Here is a 21,917-nt window from a genome sequence, read left to right as displayed (position 1 = left end):
CCCCCGAGCATCCATTGTGACAGTGGGCTGGGAAACATCTCTCCACACCCGCTGTCATAATTTTAAACAAATAGCCGTCGCACAGGTTTTTTGCCCACACAGCTGCGTCATTCATTCACAAAGTCCTGTGAATGAGGGAGCTACAACTATTATTAGTTACTGAGGCTTCTCAATGAACTACCAGAGAGCACTGTGATACTTCCTGTCATTCAGTTACTGCCTGCCTGTACGAGGTATGGGCAGACAGCTACACTTACAACCTGTAATGCCGCGTACACACGACTGGACTTTTCGATGGACTAGGTCTGACGATCTTCCAGACGGACTTTAAGCAGAGTTCCGACAGACTTTCCTCTTATGCCGCGTACACACGACCAGACTTTTCGATGGACTAAGTCCGATGGAATGAATTTGTCGGATAATATGATCATGTATGAGCTCCAGCGGACTTTTTTTCCTCAAAAGTCTTACGGACCTAGAAATAAAACATGTTTCAAATCTTTCCAACGGACTCGAGTCCGGTCGAAAAATCCATTCGTCTGTATGCTAGGACGAAAACCGACGCTAGGGCAGCTATTGGCTACTGGCTATGAACTTCCTTATTCTAGTCTGGTCATACGTCATCACGTTCAAATCCGTCAGACTTTGGCGTGCTTGTGTGTGGCCAAGTCCGTTCGTTTGGAAAGTCTGTCTGGATGCTGAAAAGCCTCAAGGTTTGGGAACCATCTTGACACAGAAGTGTCTAAATTGAGAGAGAGCCCTGCTGGTTAATAGGGATGAGCTCCAGCGTGTTCGCATGGAACACGTGCAGAGCCCGCCAGGAAGTCGGCGCAGCACTGCGCTAATCACAGGCAGTGAAACATTGCCCGATCTCTGCAGCCGCACATCGGGGAAATGTCTCACTGCCTGTGATCAGCACAGCACTGCGCTGACTTCCTGGCGGCTCTGCACATGTTCCATGTGAATACGCCGGAGCTCATCCCTACTGGTTAAGAAGAGAGTAGGAGCAGTGTTAGGAAAAGGTACCTAATGAAGAGGGAAATAGTAGGTTTCCCCCTTATAGGGTGTCTCTTCTGCCGGCTTCTTGGAACTGCAAGGACTTTGGGGATCACTGGGTGACCCAGTAACCTGATACCTCATCCAGGGAAAGTGCTGCTAAGACCTTATGTGGTCTGTAAGCTCATGTGGTATCACTATTGAAAAAGTGCTATGCTGGCTAACATTACCTTTTGAGCCTGAAGAAGTGCAGGACCTGCAACATAAGTAGTGCCGTTGCTGTAAACCACCTTATTCCTGTGATCATTTAAGTTCTACAACATTCTAATTATCCCTCATTATTACATTCATTTCACAATAGTAAATATCAACGTGTGTTGACTCCTTCAAATTCTCGGGTACAATGGTTAAGCCCAGTCCACAAACGCAAGTTTATGACTTCTTTAATAAATCAACATGTAAATGTTTACCTATGTGATTATAACATGTGTATTTTATACAGGTTTTCAAACATTAGATCACGAAGATCAGATTGCTCTCCTGAAAGGCTCTGCAGTTGAAGCTATGTTTCTTCGTTCTGCTGAGCTCTTCAATAAGAAGTTGCTTGATAGCCACACAGACGTTCTTGAAGAGAGAATTTGGAATAGTGGTAAGATCAGACTGTGGAAAGTCATTTTCTCACATGCTTCATACATTATTAATTGTATCTGGATTCAGTAGACTTGTTTGATGAGGCTGATAACAATCACAACTAATACATCAAGTGATCATCTTTTGTCTTTCCGTTTCTATCCATAGCTGATATAATACCACTGTGCTCAAAGTTTGCTTTGTTCATATGCTTGTATTATTCAGCTTTGTTTATGACGCACACATTGCTATTTGCATAAAAATACATGGAATATCTTCTTTATATTGTTTTGATATTCAGATGCTTTACTGTGTTCCTAAATAATCTAATGATACAAGGGATATGCAATTAGCGGACCTCCAGCTGTTGCAGAACTACAAATCCCATGAGGCGTAGCAAGACTCTGACAGACACAAGCATGACACCCAAAGGCATGATGGGACTTGTAGTTTTGCTGGAGGTCCGCTAATTGCAGATCCCTGTGATAGACTGAAAGATAAAACCGCTAAATAACACTTAATTACATTCACTGTGAAAGTGAAATCACGCAATATCAACTTTAGGCAAAGTCACCTGCAGTCTGCTGTCCAGTGTGGTAAATTTTTCTCCACTGTTTGGAGACCAGTGCAGGAAAGCAATTTGTTCCTCTCCTAGCCTGTCTGACTGCTCAGATCTATAGCTGGCCATACACCAGTAGAATTTTGTTAAAAAAAAAAAAAAAAAAGATTTCGTTCAATGTTCTAATAGTTAATGGGGTCAAATCAATGATCATTTTTGAGCACAGTGATAAAAATAATTGAAATTAAATTCTACCACTGAATTCCTCTAATTCCAAAATTGAATGTTAAAAGAGAAGAGTAGTAATACAAAAAAACAAAACATCTATACCAGGGGTCTCGAAACTATGGTCCTCCAGTTGTTCAGTAACTAAAATTTCCCATTGTCATACCTGTGAATGTCAGAGTTTTACAATACCTCCTCATGGGACATGTAGTTCTGCAACAGCTGGAGGGCTGTAGTTTGGAGATCCCTGACTATACTCACATGTGATGCTGCAACTGCCCCCTGCCAGCTCCAAGCCCGCTGATCGCTCAGTTCTCGGTCAGCTCTGTGCAGAGAGCAGCGATGTCAGTCACTGCTCTTTGCTCTGCCTCTTCAGCACTCACGGAGGGCGCCTAGAGCAGCTCTCTCACATCAGCCAACAGTGGGCTTTGGCCCACTGTCGGCTGATTCTGGGTCACAGGAGAGCACAAGTAAGTGCACTACTGTGATCCACAAGAGAAGTATGGCCAAAAAGCTTTGGCCGTACTTCTCTATTATAAGAAAACTAAATTTATGAAATTCATATGGCACTCACTAATGAAACTACCTAACGTGGGCCTCTTGTTGTTTTAAAGCTAAATTAAACAACCCCCCAAAAATGTATTGCAGTTTACCAATCCCTAAATGTGGTGCCTGCATCAGTTTTCTTTTTTTTAGGTTTTTTCCTTTATTTTAAACCTAGTGAGACAGCCAATAAGTCTTATTTTTAAGTTCCTGTAATATATAAAGCTGTCCAGCAAAAGTGTCAATTAGATGGTTGAGACAGTAATAAAATACAGCAACGCAAATATCATAAACACAAATAAACAGCAGCTGAACTCTCCAGGTAAATTTACAACACCCCAGGTCAGTATAAAATAGAAATAGTGCAGCGTTAATTAAAATTCATTAAGAAAAATCCATATAGGAAAGCACACAGAAGTTCCAGATAAAGTGATGATGTGCTTAGAAAACAATGGACTCCGTGTCAGATGTGCAAAACCTCCACCTTTGTACACTCTAAGCCGCTCACCTCAATGCCAGGACCCCTGAGTCAACAAAGGGTCAAACAGGCTATCCCATAAAGGATAAATATCCAGGAGCGTGGTCACAGTGATCTTCCTGGTGTGGACCCTATAGAAACACCAGATCGATTCATGCACCGGCATCGCATCAAAGTAATGTATCGTAGATAATCACCAGTATCCTGACATATAGAGATAAAGACACATCTAGTGCTCTCTGCTACCAAACTTTTAATTAAGTAGAAAAAGAAGAAGAATCACATTTACAAATAGAGCATTTCAATAAGTGCTAACATACAAGTGCTTAGATATATAAACCTCATAGGAAACAGCCACGGGTAACATCAACGTAAGGCCTCTCCTTCCGTACGCGTTACGTCCCAGGGGGTGGGGATTTCATCAGTGGATACAGAGGCACACTCCTGTCTTATATACTCAGAAATATTCAACAGAGGGGAGGGACATCTCCCCTCCTTGTCTCTATCATTGAATCTCTACAGCCTGAGAAACAGGAATTAAAGGCAGCAGTCCATATAACGCAGCGAATGGCCAATACAAAAGGGGGTTGTTCCCTAATATGAGAAATCAACCAACTGAAGAGATGTGTGACACCATGCCTCTTAAAATGGCCAATAATACTATCAAGATAATAAAATAAATGCCAATTAATCCAAAATAGAAAAAATGTATTCATTATATATAAAATAAATTAATTGGTTATATAAAAAATAAAAATAAAAACGTCATCCATGGCCATCTTTTACAAATATATCCAATAATATATCCATAAAATATGCAAATAAAAATCATCCAAACTTAACGATCAGAAATAAAACATTTTAAATCAAAAATCGACATTCAAGCCAGCAGGGACTTGGTTTCGAATATTCATTAGGATTCCCTGCAGCTCAATTGTCTAATAAAATTGCCTCCTCTCCAATGTCTTTTGACCTTCTCAATACCCCAGAACTTCAAGCCCCTGGGGTCACGATTATGAAAAAGTTTAAAATGCCCAGAAACATTATGCGTCTTTAGTCCCTTTTTAATATTATTCACATGCTCTCCCAATCTGACATGAAGTTCCCTAGATGTCCTGCCTATATACTGGAGACCACAATTGCACTCCGGCATATAGACAACTCTTGAGGAATTCCTGAGGAATTGTGAGGAATTCCCCACAAAATTCAAACAACAATCAAGTCCAGCAACGGAAAAGAAAAGACAGAGAGGAAGGAGAGGGGGTTGGAGATTACAAAAGGCAAAGGCCCCAGTAGGTGCAGGTATAGTTAATTTAAGTGGTATCCCCCTTAGTGAAGATGAGACACAAGTATTGGATAAAGGGCTGAAATTTGCCCCAGTGTGAAATTTAAATACATTTAAAACTTATATCAGTTTACAGAAATATATGCGTAGCCTAAATATTAAAAAGCATTTTTTATCTAATCCCATCACCAGAAAGGTGACTCCGTCTGAAGGGGTCCACTCTAATTTGTGAAACAAGTCTACATTTAACCCTTTAAATAATAATAAATATTGTGAAGTTTTTAAAAATATGGTATCTAGAGATCTTTATGAATTAAAAATATAAAAAATGGCAGATCCCCAATATATTAAAAATGGTATAGCTTCTTTGGAAATTAAATCATCAAACGCCCTGCGGATAAAGGGGGAGGCCTAGTGATTCTCAAAAAAGCTTTTTATCAAGCAGAAATGGTTTGTTGAGTGATCAGGAGACTTATCAGTTATCGACCAGAGATCCTATGTTTCAGTACAAAGAGGAATTGCATGATCTGGTTTAAAAAGGACTAACATGGGGGCATTCTGAACAAAAAAGAGGCAGCTTACTTAGATCCACTGTTCTGCAGAACCCCTATTATTTACCATTTGCCTAAAGTCCATAAGGATAGCATTAATCCACCTGGGATGACCTATAGTTAATGGGGTCGATTCAGTTATTGCCCGATTGCAGTGGAGGCTTGTCAAGATTTAGGATAGGGGGGCGCAGACCCCGCCCTTCCTTTTTGACCCATCACACTTTTCATCCACCCCTTTATAGAATCCACCCACTCCGTCCCCTGTATTCCACTTGCTTCCACCCATAGTGTCAGGAGTATACAGCTAGGTATCACAGGACAGATTATACAGCCCCGGAATCACAAGACAGGAGTATACAGCCCCAGCATCAAAGGGCAGAGCATATAGCTCAGCCTCACAGATCAGGGTATATAGCTCAGCCTCACAGATCGGGGTATATAGCTCAGTATCACAGATCAGGGTATTTAGCTCAGCATCACAAATCAGGGTACAATCTAATGCACACCCTGGGCTCTAGGCAGAAGCCTGGAGAGAGCAGCATCAATCTGTGATATCACTAGATTCACCCCATCTGCCCAGCCTGTAAACAACAAACCAGCCAATGGGGCGGCTCCCAGACAACCCCTGCACTCTGGCTGAAAAATAAGCCTGCTTATGATACAATAGAATAAAATTCAAATCCAAATTTGCATAACATAACCTCCATAGGAAGCTAATTTTAGGGCAGTAGACAGCATAACAAAAAAACATATGCCAATGATTTTATATTATTATGTAAATTATAATGCTAATTATTGTTAACGGTATCAGAAAGAGAAAAAAAATTAGATAAAAAGGAGGGGGAAGAAAAAAAGGATGGAGGGGGTTTGGAGGAAAGTAATAAAACAGAACCATATAAATAAGCAATTGCTTTTATTCCTTACTCACAGACTCTGACTTTTTTTTTTAAGCACAGTCAGTACTTGAGCATATGGTGCCATCTAATGGGAACCAGTGGTAATTCAGTGATTCAGTCTAACTAATCTGACCATAGTAACCTTGTAAAGTTAGTACGGTGTAATGAAAGCCACCAGTATGTCGTCACCAATTCCATGGCTTTATATAAGGTTATGCTGAAAAGGGCTATAGAACAAGGACATCCTACCACTACCGATGTAGTGCATAGACACCCTAAATAAATTGTTTAGTGACATCCATAATTAAAAAAACACAAACACAAAAAAAAACTAATTATGAAAATTTTATAAATATCGAAATGATATATATATAACCAACGCAGTAAATCAATCAATTATATAGTGTCCATAAGTGCCGCCATATAGTTATAAAGCATATATTTTGATCCACACTATATTAAGTGCTCTTCTAGTGATGGGTCACTATTTCTGCATCACACGTGCTTCATGCTGTGCTCAATCCCTCCACCAATTGTGGTCTCACCTGGGATAATGGATCATACATAATGATATGATCTAATAATGCTTTGTCCCTTCCAAGTGAACTGGAAGTGCTTTTCCTGGAACCCAATGGCAGAATTGCTTCCTCCTCCTTCCGCCTACTAGTTCCTCCAGTCAGCCATGCACATATGAATATAAAAAACTCCAACTGTGCTTTATCTTTAAAGCACACTATTTCTAAAAACTCCAAGTAAAACACTCACATTTAAAAGGTGCTTCCAGTACACCAAACTGTAAACGCATGTAACAATTGCTGTGTACACAAGTGTAAAATTCCAAAGTGCTATTTTGCTGCAGATCGCTAGTCCTCGGCATCCACCAGGGAGGTGCAGTCAGGGGAAGCAGGTGAAAAAAACAAAAAAACAAAAAATTCAAAAAATAAAAATCGAGCTTTGAGAGTCGTAGCTCAGTGACCTGGGGGTAGGGGGTAGGTAGCCTAAGTACTACCCCACCGCTGGTAAAAATGTGGGGCTCCTATGATCTATGGTTCCAGCGATAAGGGGCTCCTTGCATAGCCTGTCAGAAGCTACATACAGAGCAGCCAGTTTAAATACAAGCTGGCACACTCTGTTTGCAGCAGACTGAGAGGATGAGCTCACAGTGCCTCTCCTCACTTTTTGTCAGAGGCAGTGAGCTCAATGAACAGCTTGGAGTCTTCGACTAATGGTAAAGTACCATTGGCCCAATTGTCCAATACAAATTCTGCAGTGGAGTCACGCCTCTCGCTGCAGTGTCATAGAAGACACATGCTCCTTTCCAGCCCAGCCCAGCCCTCTTAACTAGAAGGAAATACATGGGTTTATGGGTATAAGATTTACCCAAAATCCCATGTTTTTCTCACACAGTTAAGAGGGAGAAGAAGAATCTGCTGCTGTTGAAAAGGTACTGTTATAATCAAGCTAAATCTTATATTATTATGTCATATGTTATAAGTAGGGATGGGCTTTATGTTCGGGTCGAACATGAGTTAGACGCGAACATTGGCTGTTCGCCGAATAGGGAACAGTTTGGAGTGTTTGCGGCAAATTCGAAAGCCGCGGAACACCCTTTAAAAGTTTATGGGAGAAATCAAAAGTGCTAATTTTAAAGGTTAATATGCAAATTATTGTCATAAAAAGTGTTTGGGGACCTGGGTCCTGCCCCAGGGGACATGTATCAATGCAAAAAAAGTTTTAAATTTTTTTCGGGAGCAGTGATTTTAATAATGCTTAAAGTGAAACAATAAAAGTGTAATATTCCTTTAAATTTCATACCTGGGGGGTGTCTATAGTATGCATGTAAAGTGTAAAGTGGCGCATATTTCCCATGTTTATAACAGTCTGACAGCAAAATTACCTTTCTAAAGAAAAAAAAAGTCATTTAAAACTACGCGCGGCTATAATGAATTGTCGGTCCTGGCAACACACATAAAAGTTCAACGCCCTTCAAGTCTGGTATGGATTTTAAGGGGAACCCCGTGCCAAAATTTTTAAAAAATGGGGGCGGTCCTCCTCAAAATCCATACCAGACCTGAAGGGTCTGGTATGGATTTTAAGGGGAACCCTGCGCCAAAATTTAAAAAAATGGGATGGGGTCCCCCCAAAAATCCGTACCAGACCCTTATCCGAGCATGCAACCTGGCAGGCCGCAGGAAAAGAGGGGAGGCGAGAGAGCCTTAGTAAGCACTTAGTAAGCACCACATTATTCTTCTTTTATATTTGTTTTTAGTGTGGAATCACCTTTTATGTTGGCAGCTACTCATTAGTCCCATCCCGTCCCCCCCGTTTTTTCATTATTGGTTTGCGCATTTTATTTTACAATATATAATAATTATTTGTATATTACTTATGGTAATTACCCCTTACTACCCAGGCCAATTCTGACACTTCTCTCCTACATGTAACAATCATCATTTTTTTTTGCTATAAAATTACTCAGAACCCCCAAACATTATATATATATATATATATATATATATATATTTTTTTTTTTAGCCGGCAAACCCTTTGGAATAAAATGGTGGTTGTTGCAACTTTTTATGTTACACTGTATTTGCGCAGCAATTTTTCAAACGCGTTTTTTTTTAAATGTTTCATGATTATATAAAAAAAAAAAAAAAAAAAGATGATGTTACCCCAAGTAAATAGATACCTAACAGGCCACGCTTTAAAATTGCACACACTTGTGGAGCCAAACTTCAGTACTTAAAAATCTCCATAGGCAAAAAGTTTTACAGATTACATGTTTAGAGTTACAGAGGAGGTCTAGTGCATCAGAGCCCCTCTCCTACAAATTGCACCACAGGGTCACGTGGCTTTCTCAGGGGGATATGTAGTAACCCATCACTGGAAGAGCACTTATTATAAGTGTGGATCGCAATACTGTATATAGTTTATGACTATAGGGTGGCACTTATGAACACTATATTAATGATTAATTTATGGTGGTGGTTGTATATATTTTCTATATTCATTACATTTTGGTTGCGTTTATTCAATTATGGATATCGCTAAACAATCTATATAAAGGTGTCTATGCACTACATTGGTAGTGGTAGGATTTGCACCTAAATATTTGAACAAAGCATTTAAACATGGTATTTGGTACTTAAGTGTGGAGGCTGCCAAATATTTTATTTATTGATATGTTTGATCACATGCTAATAGCGTGGAAGGTGTGAGCGATTCACAATTTATAAATATTTTTATTGGTTAAACAACTCATAGCAGGGCACATTGCCATAACACTTGTTAAGTATTGAAAGAGGACAACCTTGTCAGATTATATGGCAAAAAGAAGGGAAAGCCCATACTCAATTTGATACTGGATCTCAGACGCCTAGAAAGCAATTCGGACCGGAGCCCATTTTTGTAAGTAAATGCCATAAAAAATATGTTGGCTGTGATGGCCCAAAGGATGAAACAAAGTTTTTCATTTTGGGTTGGAAAAGAGGGTTGTTTATCAAGGTATTTAATCACTAAATTACATTTTCATTACAGTTTTGTTCTTGCTATAAGAAAATATCAGATCGGTAGCTTACAACTTTCACATCAAGTCTTTTTCATACATAGTATATCCAGTCTATGTTTATATATTTATAGATCATGAAGGTGTAAAGAAAAAATAACTCTGAAGAAAAAAGCAGTCTGCTATTTTTTTTCTAGGTATTTCTCATGATTACATAAATCCCATGTTCAGTTTTTATAAGAGTGTCGGGGAGCTGAAGATGACCGAGGAAGAGTATGCACTGCTCACGGCAGTTGTGATTCTCACACCAGGTATGTTATCAATAAACAATTATCAATACCTGAACAAAACGTAAGGTACTGATATAGTGCTAATGATAGATTGGGTGAAATCTGCCATAAGGCAAGGTGAGAAATTATCTCAGGTGGACATTTGCTTTAGGCCTAACATAAAATTAGACAGTTTGCCTTTAGGCTTCAGCTGTCTTTTGCACCTCTAAGAAAAACAATAGTTTCAAGTAATGCTTTTAACTGCCTTTTATCTAGTTTAAAGTGATTCTAAAGGTTATAAACTTTTTTTTTTTAAATAACAAACATGTTATACTTAACTGCTCTGGCCAATGGCTTTTCACAGAGTAGTCCCAATCCTCTTCTTTTTGGGTCCCCTGCTGACAGTCCTGGTTCCTACCCCCTGTCGAGTTGCAAGCCTCTTGCAATGAGGGTACTCGAGTTGGCTCACTCCAGAGCCACACTCCTGTGAATAGACATTGTCCATTCACACACAGAGCATGGCTTGGCCCCACCCCTCGCTCTCCTCCTCACTGGCTATGATTGACAGCAGCAGGAGCCAATGACTTCCGCTGATTTGTGAGTCAATGTCTTATGATGTCATATGACTTCCACCTGGATCGATGAGAGGCTGGGTGGGAACCGGTTAATGTAGAGAGTGCATTAAGGTAAAAAACCTTCTGCCTTTAATTTAATTTAGCTTATGGTTCATGTTTGCATTTTTTTTTTGGTAGTATGTAGCTACTGGGGGTGCAGACATTCTCCAATGTACATATGGTGCATCTTCCCTACACCCCTAAAAACAGATGGTAATTTTATTTATTTTCAACAAAAATGTAAACTGAAGCTGAACTTCAGGCAAGCAGCTAAATACAGATATTAAAAACATTTTGCATAGGAACTGCTTTACCTGCCAAATCAATTATACTTATGTCCATCCAGCCCTGAGATTTACACAGCATTCCTACATAGTGCAGCCCCTTATGGTAGGGCAAGAGAACCGGTTTTTCATTTCTGCAGTTGCACTTGCAGGTCTTGTCCCTTCCCCAGCCTTTGACTGGACAGTGAAAGGAGAAGCAGCAAACTGATGAGCTAATCCCTCTCTCACTCTGGTTCTATTAGAATGCTCTTTGTTTGCACATGGGCATTGCAACACAACTGACTGTGCTGCTTCTGCCTCTCCCAGCCTGAGCACTTCTGTACAAATGGTTGGAAAAGGATGAAAACAAATCAAGTTCAGGTACTGCTTACAATTAACAATATATTTAATGCTATAGTAATGAGTATATAGCTTCATGAATTTGTATCTCTTACATCAGCCTGGATTTCAGCTTTAAATGTTGCCTGCCAAAGACTGCTCGCTCACAATTAGCCTTTTTTCCTAGTATAATAGCGGTTTGCACTAATACTAATATTGTCCACTGTAAGTGCTAATCTGTGGGGTTGTTGCTAGACCCTGGTACCTAGGGCACTTGCCTTGGGTCCTCTGCTGAGTGCTCCAGGTTACAATACACATACTTCAATTTGTATTCAGCCGGTTGCGATTTCTTTTAGAATTTGTAGGTCCCTAGTTGTATCCTTTGTTCAGAGTTCTTTAGAACTTAATTAGATGATCTGACATTTTAAGTAAATTACTAAATGTCTTATACTTTTTAGTGAATATATCTTTTTTAATTAAGTAAATGTTGAGGCAAAAACAGTTTTTTATTTTTTGGATAATATAATGAAGAATTATAAGTTTCAGATTTTATTGGTCTTCAAGGCTTCCTTAAAGAAAATTACTCTCACTTGTATTGTATTGTTGACAACAGTTTCACCAGAGAAGAAGTAGGGGAAAATCTGCAATGAGGGCTCAGACCGAAATAAAAATCTCACGTGGGTTCTAGTCCTTTCCGACTTTACTAAAGAAAATTTTTTTTTTTTTGTCTGTGTTGCCGTTGGAGAGTCCTCCTTGCGAATTGGTAAAACATTGGCAGTAGGACAGGAAGTGTGGATAAAGCTGAAGCCCCAGATAACAGTGGGGTTGTCATTCGTCCCCATTTTATCCAAAACTAAGAAAAAAATTTTTGTCTCAGAATAAAAATTTTATAGAAAAATGAACCAGCATCAAAGTGATACATTCCAAGCACAAAATGCTTTTTGAAACATGAAATTTTTGTGGTAATGTTTTAAAAAAGAGTGAGATTAAAAACGAATAACCTGAAAGTACAAAGATTTGAGGGCCTCTTGTACTTCCGGATTTTCAGGTGTTTTTATTTGAGCTTTTTTTGAGCATTTTGTCATGCATATGCAGACATATTAGAAGAGTATTTCAAGGCTTTTACATGTGTATTCAAGCTTCGGATGTTTTTGTTTTAGCCAATAGAAAGCACTAAGGAAGGAAGACAAGTTCTTATAGGCTAAAGGACACTGAATTGAACACTGAGGGACTGAAAGACACCTGAAAACGCTTGATTTGAACATGTACTGCTGTTCCTATTGAAGTCTATGGAGTCAAAAACACCAAAAGTGTTTCTCAAAAGTAGCTCATGTAGCTTTTGAAACCTCAGGTGTCGAGCTACGGGTGTCTGAGCCTTCATATGTGAATGGTCCCCATTTATTGTGAACCCAACTTTAGGGTCTCCGCACTGGCATCCGCTCTGGCATGTCCCCCATTCATTGTGTTCGCCTGAGAATGCTGGTCAGGCTAGGAGTCTGCCCTGACTCCATGTAATGAACAGCACAAATAGAGTATAATATCAGCCACCGCACACCATAGCCCACCATAGCCCAGCATGTAATAAGTGATAGCAGCCTCAGCCGAACTCCATCCAGGCCACACCCCTTGACATGTTTCCCCCCAACCATAGGGCTTAGTCATGGAGGTGAGTCCCGTGGGTGGGGCGAAACATGTTTGGTCGCTAATTAATTAATAAGCTATCGCTTATTACACGCTGGGCTTGTATAGTGTGCGGTGGCTGAGATTTTTCTCTATTTCTAATGTGTCCCCCATTTAATTACATGAGATTTTTGTTTAGAGTTCTTGCTTTGAGCTTAGGTGTGAATATAAAATAGAAAATAAATATTAACCACTTAAGGACCGGGCCTATTTTTCTGACTTGGTGTTTACAATTTAAAATATTTTGTTTTGCTATAAAATTACTTAGAACTCACAAACATTATATATATATTTTTTCTAACACCCTAGAGAATAAAATGGTGGTCATTGAAATACTTTCTGTCACACCGTATTTGCGCAGCGGTCTTACAAGCGCACTTTTTTGGGGAAAAATACACTTTTTTGAATGAAAAAATAAGACAACAGTAAAGTGAGACAATTTCTTTTTTTATAAAGAGGATGATGTTACGCCAAGTAAATTGATACCCAACATGTCATGCTTCAAAATTGCGTCCGCTTGTGGAATGGCAACAAACTTTTACCCTTCAAAATCACCATAGGTTACATTTAAAAAATTCTACAGGTTGCATGATTTAAGTTAGAGAGGAGGTCTAGGGCTAGAATCATTGCTCTCGCTCTAAGGATCGTGGTTATACCTCACAATTGTGGTTTGAACACTGTTTTCACATGCAGGCGCTACTCAGGTATGCGTTCGCTTCTGCGTGCAAGCTTGGTGGGACGGGGTGCTTTAAAAAAAATTTTTTTATTTATTTTACTTTTTATTTTTGATTTTTACATTGTTCTTTTTTAAAAAAATTGTGTCGCTTTTATTCCTACTACAAGGAATGTAAACATCCCTTGTAATAGAAACAGGACCTCTTAAATGTGAGATCTGCTGTCAAAAAGACCTCAGATTTCCATATTTACACTAAAATGCAATAAAATTAAAAAAATGTTGTTTAAAAAAAAAAAAAATTCCTTTTAGAGCCATGGGCAGAAGTGATGTTTTTATGTTGCTTCCACCATGCAATGGTATGGAGCCGGGTGTGGGCCATATTTCACTCACTCTTCTACATACAGCAGAAGGACCCAATCGTCTCCACTGGTGGCTCCGATAAGCGGTGGAGGGCAACGGAGAGTGGCGGAGGGGTCCCTCTCCCGCCACCGATAAAAGTGATCTCACTGTGAAGCCGCCATTGCGACCACTTTTATCTTAAAGTAGACTGCACGCTGAAGAAGTGGATACCAGGGTTATGGTAGCTAGCTGCTGCCATAACAACAGTATTCCACTTCAAAGATCTGCTGTATAATGAAGGCGGGTGGTCCGAAAGTGGTTAAATATAAAATAAATATTAAAGTATAACTGAAGGCAAAACTTTTTTTTTTTTTTTTTTACTTTTGGATAGAGAGGAGAGGCATTAGAAACCCTGTCATGTTTTTATTGTTGTCTGGGCCCTTGTTAGGGAGATTCACCCTATTTTTCCTGTTTACCATTATCAACGCAAGTGAAAATAAAAGAAAACTTCAAAGTTAGGATTGTTCCTAGGAATATCTTCAGGACTGGGATATCTTCCAATAGGGACACTGGTTCTGGTGGTGACAACCGGGGATTCCTTAATTTTCTCTAACTTTCTAGTTTGACTATGGGACAGGATATGAAGGGTAATATCCCCAATGGGACACAGATGGCAAAAATAAGCCCCACAGAGAAGTTTTGGCTAAAGTTCTACATTAAATACTTACTGCTTTCTTATTTGCAACAACTAAGCAAACCAAATTATTTTAACTATTATTTTTTTTCTTTTTATTCCGGGCAGATCGTCAGTACCTTAAGGACAAAGAGTCTGTTGAAAAGCTTCAAGAGTCTTTCCTGCACATTTTGGAAAAGCTCTGCAAGCAACATCACCCCAACAACCCTCAACACTTTGCCCGGCTTTTGGGGCGTCTCACTGAACTACGAACATTTAGCCATCACCATACCGACATGGTAATGTCATGGAGAGTCAGTGACCACAAATTTACACCCCTCCTATGTGAAATCTGGGATGTCCAATAACAAACGGATGAGTTATTGAAAAGAAAAACTTCAAATTTTGAACTCTTATTTTATATATATAGATACATTTTTTGTAATAGACGACGTGATTACTATTTTAATGATATAATAATTAACTTTTCCATTGTATGTATGTATATATATAATGTAAATGTATTTTCAGAACCAGGTTTGAATTTTTATGGAAAAAAAAGCAGGTTAGGATTATTATCTTAACGGGCAGTTACTGTATGTTAGGCCGTGGGCTATTTTTTTCTTTATTAAATAGAGTTTCTAATGACATGCTGTACATGGGGTGATTTATAATGTGCTTGTCGTGACTTTTCAGTTTTGATAATTTTATGTAGAGATGCTTGGTATGCTGCAGCTTGAGGTCATGATAACCATTTTTTTTTTAAGGTTGGTGCAACTTATATGCCCCACCTCTACCTCCACAACCCGATTTTACTTGTGTGCTTTTTAGCATTTTCCTTTATGAACAGCATTGAAGAATGCTATAGTTTTAGTGAATGAAATACCAAGATATATAGCAGGTTGCACCTATTGCATGCGCAGTTTTTGTTATCACATATATAAATCTATAATTACTTGCTTGCTCATCGGGACATAATTTTTCACCTAGAATCAGCGTGGTGAAGCCCTGGCCTCAAAGCTTGGTGGTAAATGACTGTATTGAATGATTGTTATAGCGTGGCAGCTCTCTATTGCCCCGTGTAGCACCACTGGGGTTCCTGGCTGGGTTAAGTTGTATGGAGAGAAAGGATGAAAGCATAAAGCCGCAGGGAATGCCCAAAATATGAATTGTTCACAATAAAAAGGATCTATCAAAATTGGACATACAACACATTTCAGGGGTCATGCGCAATCTTCTTTCGTTGGGGTTTAGGTTTATTTAGCAAAATCAATCTGGACTGTTGATTAATCCTGGATTTTATTTATTAGTCAATATTATTAGTTTGAACCTTGGTCAGTAGTTGTATTGGTCAGGAGTTGTATAGGAGCCGTTTCAGTAATCAGTATTTTTTGCTAGAAAATTACTTAGAACCCTCAAACATTATATATACAGTATCTCACAAAAGTGAGTACACCCCTCACATTTTTGTAAATATTTTATTATATGTTTCCATGTGACAACACTGAAGAACTGACACTTTTCTGCAATGTAAAGTTGTGAGTGTACAGCATGTACAGTATAACAGTGTAAATTTGCTGTCCCCTCAAAATAACTCAACACACAGCCATTAATGTCTAAACCGCACGCAATAAAAGTGAGTACACCCCTAAGAGAAGATGTCCAAATTGTTTCCAAAGTGTCAATATTTTGTGTGGCCACCATTATTTTCCAACACTGCCTTAACCCTCTTGGGCATGGAGTTGACCAGAGCTTCACAGGTTGCCACTGGAGTCCTCTTCCACTCCTCCATGACAACATCACAGAGCTGGTGGATGTTAGAGACCTTGTGCTCCTCCACCTTCCATTTGAGGATGTCCCACAGATGCTCAATAGGGTTTAGGTCTGGAGACATGCTTGGCCAGTCTCCTTTACCTTCAGTTTCTTTAGCAAGGCAGTGGTCATCTTGGAGGTGTGCTGCCCTGCAACCCAGTCTCCCAGGGGAGGGATAATGCTCTGCTTCAGTATGTCACAGTACATGTTGGCATTTATGGTTCCCTCAATGAACTGTAGCTCCCCAGTGCCAGCAGCACTCATGCAGCCCCAGACCATGACACTTCCACCACCATGCTTGACTGTAGGCAAGATACACTTGTCTTTGTACTCCTCACCTGGTCGCCACCACACATCTGAACCAAATAAGTTTATCTTGGTCTCCTCAGACCACAGGACATGGTTCCAGTAATCCATGTCCTTAGTCTGCTTGTCTTCAGCAAACTGTTTGCTGGCTTTCTTGTGCATCATCTTTAGAAGAGGTGTCCTCCTGGGATGACAGCCATGCAGACTAATTTGATGCAGTGTGCGGCTTATGGTCCAAGCACTGACAGGCTGACCCCCCCCCCCCCCCCCCATTCAACCTCTGCAGCAATGCTGGCAGCACTCACATGTCTATTTACCAAAGACAACCTATAGATATGACGCTGAGCGTGTGCACTCAACTTTTTTGATTGACCATGGCGAGGCCTGTTCTGAGTTAAACCTGAGACCTTGTAACACTAATGAGTCACATGACATTGGGGAGGGAAAATGGCTAATGGGATCCAATTTGGACATTTTCACTTAGGGGTGTACTCACTTTTGTTGCCAGCAGTTTAGACATTAATGGCTGCGTGTTGAGTTATTTTGAGGGGACAGCAAATTAACACTGTTATACAAGCTGTACACTCACTACTTTACATTGTGGCAAAGTGTCATTTTTTCAGTGTTGTCACATGAAAAGATATAATAAAATATTTACAAAAATGTGAGGGGTGTATTCACTTTTGTGAGATACTGTGTGTGTGTGTATATATATATATATATATATATATATATATATATATATATATATATATATACAGAAACCTTAGAGAATGAAATGGCGGTCGTTGCAATATTTTATGTCACACTGTATTTATACACTTCAAGGAATTAAAAAAAAAAAACTAAACAGTAAAGTTAGCTCAATGTGTTTGTATAATGTCAAAGATTATGTTACGCTGAGAATCGTGATCTTTATTCTAAGCAAAAAAATTTTGGATTCTCATTTTATCCAGCATTGTGCAGCTCTAGTTTACAGTTAGTGATTAGTCTTCAGATTCTGCCTAAATGTCAGCTGTCCAAGGACTTTCAGTGGGACAATGTGTCTGAGTGCTGATTTTACTGGGAAAGGTAAGTAATTCTTCACTTTTTGAACATAACTAGTCAGAGTTATCCGTGTAAAGATCCACTTTAATTTATTTGTACAATGTGTAATGCAATTTAACATTTGATACATTTTACAAACTATTGTAAATAAAGTAAGTTTGGAAATGCTTAATTACAGTGAATTAAAAAAATAATAGTATCTCATCTCTGATTTTATTTGACACGTGTCATCACTTCATAATAGTGTGTATTGTATAGTGGATTGTATTGGCGATTGTTCATATTTCAGGATTGCCAGATTGCCAATTATTAGAGTAATAGTACAAATGTCACTTTGTAAATAGAGGATGAGACATATAATGTATACAATATATCTAGTCTGTATTTCTTTTTTTTTTTGTAAAGTGTACAGTACATCTTTAGAATATGATGTATTCTGTATAAGCCAGCCCCCTCACTATAAAAGGGAGGCACAGAGCAGTCACTATCAGTGAATTGGAAACTGTTGCAGGGAAAGCTGTCAAAGTACGTGGGATATGAACATCAGTTAGGAAACCACTTTAATTCTGGTCAACAAACATCGCCTGTGATCTCTGACAATCAATTTACATTACCGCAGCTAGGGATCTGTCATTTAGCAATTGGAAAGCATTGGTGGGTGTTGGATCATCGAGATTAATGAGTCGCTGGATGCCATGATTGACAAGAATCAAATCTCTGGACATCATGATTGATGCTGGACTAGATTGGATGACAGTCATCATTTTTTTTAATGTTTGTTTTTCTATTTCAATTACAAACTGTTTCACAACCTGTTTATGTTTATTAGTGATCAATGTATCTGGGGTCAGTTTGGGACAGGCTGGACTTTACTGGGGTGTAAAGTCCACTGATAAAAAACAGTAACACCCATTTTCAAGGCTAACAGTCGAGGGATTATCCAAGAAATGGCATTGGGGGGTGGAGATTGCCATGGGGAACATGTTCAAAGCAAAGAAAAATATAAAAAAAAAAAAAGTTTGGTGTGAATCAGTGATTTTAATATTGCTTAATGTGAATTAAAAATGCTACATTTTCTTTAACAAAATACTTAGCCTGTCTGTTAAAGCGGGAGTCCACCGGGACTCCGCGTTTTTTTTTTTTTTTAAAGCCAGCAGCTACAAATACTGCAGCTGCTGACTTTTAAAATAGTGACACTTACCTGTCCAGCGCGCCCGCGATGTCGGCACCCGAAGCCGATCTGTAGATCGTATCTCGGGTGCTGCCGCCGCCATCTTGGGTATGGGAATCAGGAAATGGAGCCTTTCGGCTTCATTTCCCAGTTCCCTACTGCGCATGCGCGAGCCGTGCTGCGCAATAAGGATGGTCCCCGCTGCCTCTGGGATCTGTGTGTTTTCCCAGCAGGCAGCGGGGCACTTGCGGGAAGGGGCAGGCACTTGCGGAAAGGGGCGTTATATACGCCCCTTTCCGCAGAGAGCTATCCCGGTAGTGGGTACAGATACCTGTACTGTACAGGTATCTGCACCCCCCTCCCCCCTGAAAGGTGCCTATTGTGGCGCCGGAGGGGGGGGGGTTCCGATGAGCGGGAGGTCCACTTTAGGGTGGACCTCCGCTTTAAGTGGCACATCTGTAAGATGTATAAAATCTGCAAAGCATTTGCAAAGAAAAAAAATTTGGCATTTCAATTGCTGGTAAATGACAGATTCTGGCTGAATGTTTGTAAATAAAGCAGCTGGGGAAATCCTTCATTTAACCACTTGACCTCCAGAATGTTTTACCCCTTTCCTAAACCAGGGAATTTTTTTTGCCATTCGTCACTTGCCATTTAACTGGTAATTATGCAGTCATGCAATGCTGTCCCCAAGATAAATGTATGTCCTTTTTTTTTTTTTTTTTTTTACACAAACAGCTTTCTTTTTCTTTTTTTGCAATATAAACGAAAAAAGTTTGAAAAACAAAAAAATATATATTTTCAATTTTCTGTTATAAAAAATATCCAATAAAGGAATTTCATCATAAATTTCATCATAAATTTAGGCCAAAATGTATTATGTTACATGTATTTAGTAAAAAGCATCCCAATGAGTGTATATTAATTGGGTATGTGAAAGTAATAGCATCTACAAACCATGTTATATATACTGGAATTTACACCGCAGCGTTTACTTTCTGGCTGCCTATCACATTTGTTGAGGTGATAAAATGCCAGGGCAGATTTATTTTATTTTTTTCCACAAGTTTTTTGGAAAATTACAAAAAAAAATTTTTTTTTTTTTACACAAAGTTGTCACCACATGCCAACCAGCCGCTGCAGATATACTGGGGCAGGGTGGCTCTATTGCACAAATTGTCGAACCTAACAGATTCTTCCATTCGCATTGATCGATTTGGATGTAGAAATCACTAGCAAAAAAAAAGTGAAAAAAATATATGCCGAAGTGTAGGGGTGATCCACCCACTGACCACCCCAGGCCCTCATGCTTGGGCATATACCTTCTTTTTTTTTTTATTGTGGATGAGAAATCTCCTCCAGCGGCACTGCAAGAACTGATGTATATATTCAAAAAACACACCTTGCTGCTGTCAGAATAAACAAATTAGTGTTGCAACTATATTATTCCTTCAAAGCAAACCACAGTTAACAACAGAACATTAACATTAACTCAATAAAACAACAACTTTATCTTTATTAAAATATGTGCCAAAAAAAAAAGTATTCTGAAAGCACACCCTGCTGCTGTCAGAATAAACAGTCAGTGCTGCAGCTGAATGGCATTCCTGCAAAGCAAACAAGGGTTAACAATAAAACACAGTAACAACACAACATTAACTCAATAAAAAAACAACTTTTTTTTGCTTTCTGACAACCCCAGTCTGCTACGGGGAATGTTTCAGAATGGAGAGCAGGGAAAGGTGGCCAGTAAATATTTAATTTACCGGTCCCTTCCTTTTATGAATGAACACAGTAAGTGCTCTGTACTGATCACTCCTGTGTTCTTTCTTAACTGAAGAATGTTAAACTATGCTTCAGTTTGTGAATGAACAGGAAGCCGCTCAGTACAGAGCTCTTTCCTTTCATTCACTGTCTAGTGCATTTGAGACTGCAGAGAAAGGGACTGAGGAATCTCTGTTCCCAGTCCCTTTCTCTGTCTTAAAAGTGAGACATCAGGGGTCCTTGATATCTCACTAAAGCCCCCCAATGGGGCACCTAAAAAAAAATATTTAAAAATTTATAAAAATAATGATGCTGCTGTCAGAATAAACAGATCAGTGCTGCAGCCAAATGGCATTCCTGCTAAGAAAACAAGAGTTAACAAAAAAACACAGTAACAACAGAACAGTAACTCAATAAAACAACAACTATTTTTGACTTTTAAATTTTTTATATCTTTTTTTAACTTTTTAACTTCTTTTATGTTTTTTTTTCTTTTCTTTTTTTTTTTTACTTATAAAAACTGTAAATTTTCCAGGCTAGAATCGCTCAAAATGCGATAGCCAGTTTCATTACTATCTAACATGTTTCGAGACCCTGTGTGAATGTATAACCTAGACTATGCCGTGCTGATATGAGCAGTTCCTCTTGAACAGTGGCGGTGCGTCTATAAAGGTGCATGGGCGCAGCCACCCCCTCTATCATCAATAGATAGATTCATGCATTGCATGAATCTATCCATGGCTGCCACTGTCACCCCCTGTTCAGGCACCTGGCACCTTTTCAGGCACCGGGCGCCTGAATTACATCAGCAAGGTTTTTTTTTTTTGAAGCAACGGATTAGAGCCATAGGCTCTAATAGGTGTCAAAAAAGGTAAACGGCGAGCGCCATGCTTGGCGCTTGCAGTTCACCCAGCTGTGTTAGAAAAGTGAATGAATATTCGCTTTCCTAACACTAAACCACCTCTCCATTAATCAGGTGCTCCGGTCTGTTACCTGTTAACTGATTGGCTGAAACAACAGGCACTGTGATTGGATGCCTATCAGGCGTCCAATCATAGGAGAGGACGGGAAAAGAAGACATCGAGGACATGGAGGAGCATGGAGGACACTGTCTGTCGCCGTCACCTGCTGCCCCGTCAAGACAGGGTAAGTGCCGGGTAGATGACGGGTGGAGGGGCACAGTGGCAGCATTAGATGGGCAGAGTGGGAGCATTTAATGTGGCACAGTAGGAGCATTTGATGGCACAGTGGCTGCGTTTGATGGCACAGTGGCTGCATTTAATGGGCACAGTG

The 21,917-nt window shown here is 39.4% G+C and overlaps 1 protein-coding gene across 3 annotated transcripts in view; it reads left to right on the top strand.

Annotated features, from left to right (window-relative positions):
* NR1H4 (nuclear receptor subfamily 1 group H member 4) overlaps positions 1 to 17,893 on the top strand; it is a 105,983-nt gene extending 88,090 nt beyond the window's left edge. For all 3 annotated transcript variants that reach the window (XM_077472287.1, XM_077472288.1, XM_077472289.1), the window contains 3 exons: positions 1,499 to 1,645; positions 9,869 to 9,982; positions 14,654 to 17,893. In XM_077472287.1, coding sequence (XP_077328413.1) covers positions 1,499 to 1,645; positions 9,869 to 9,982; positions 14,654 to 14,892 — 500 coding nt within the window. In that variant the 3' untranslated portion in view covers positions 14,893 to 17,893. The remainder of the gene's footprint in view (positions 1 to 1,498; positions 1,646 to 9,868; positions 9,983 to 14,653) is intronic.
* The last annotated feature ends 4,024 nt before the right edge of the window (positions 17,894 to 21,917 follow it).

Source organism: Lithobates pipiens, unplaced genomic scaffold, assembly GCF_037356315.1.
Source record: "Lithobates pipiens isolate NorthernLeopardFrog02 unplaced genomic scaffold, aLitPip1_a1.2 Scaffold_8, whole genome shotgun sequence".
Taxonomy (NCBI): domain Eukaryota; kingdom Metazoa; phylum Chordata; class Amphibia; order Anura; family Ranidae; genus Lithobates; species Lithobates pipiens.
Note: the sequence above shows the minus strand (reverse complement) of the source record. Positions and strands in the feature narration are given on the sequence as shown.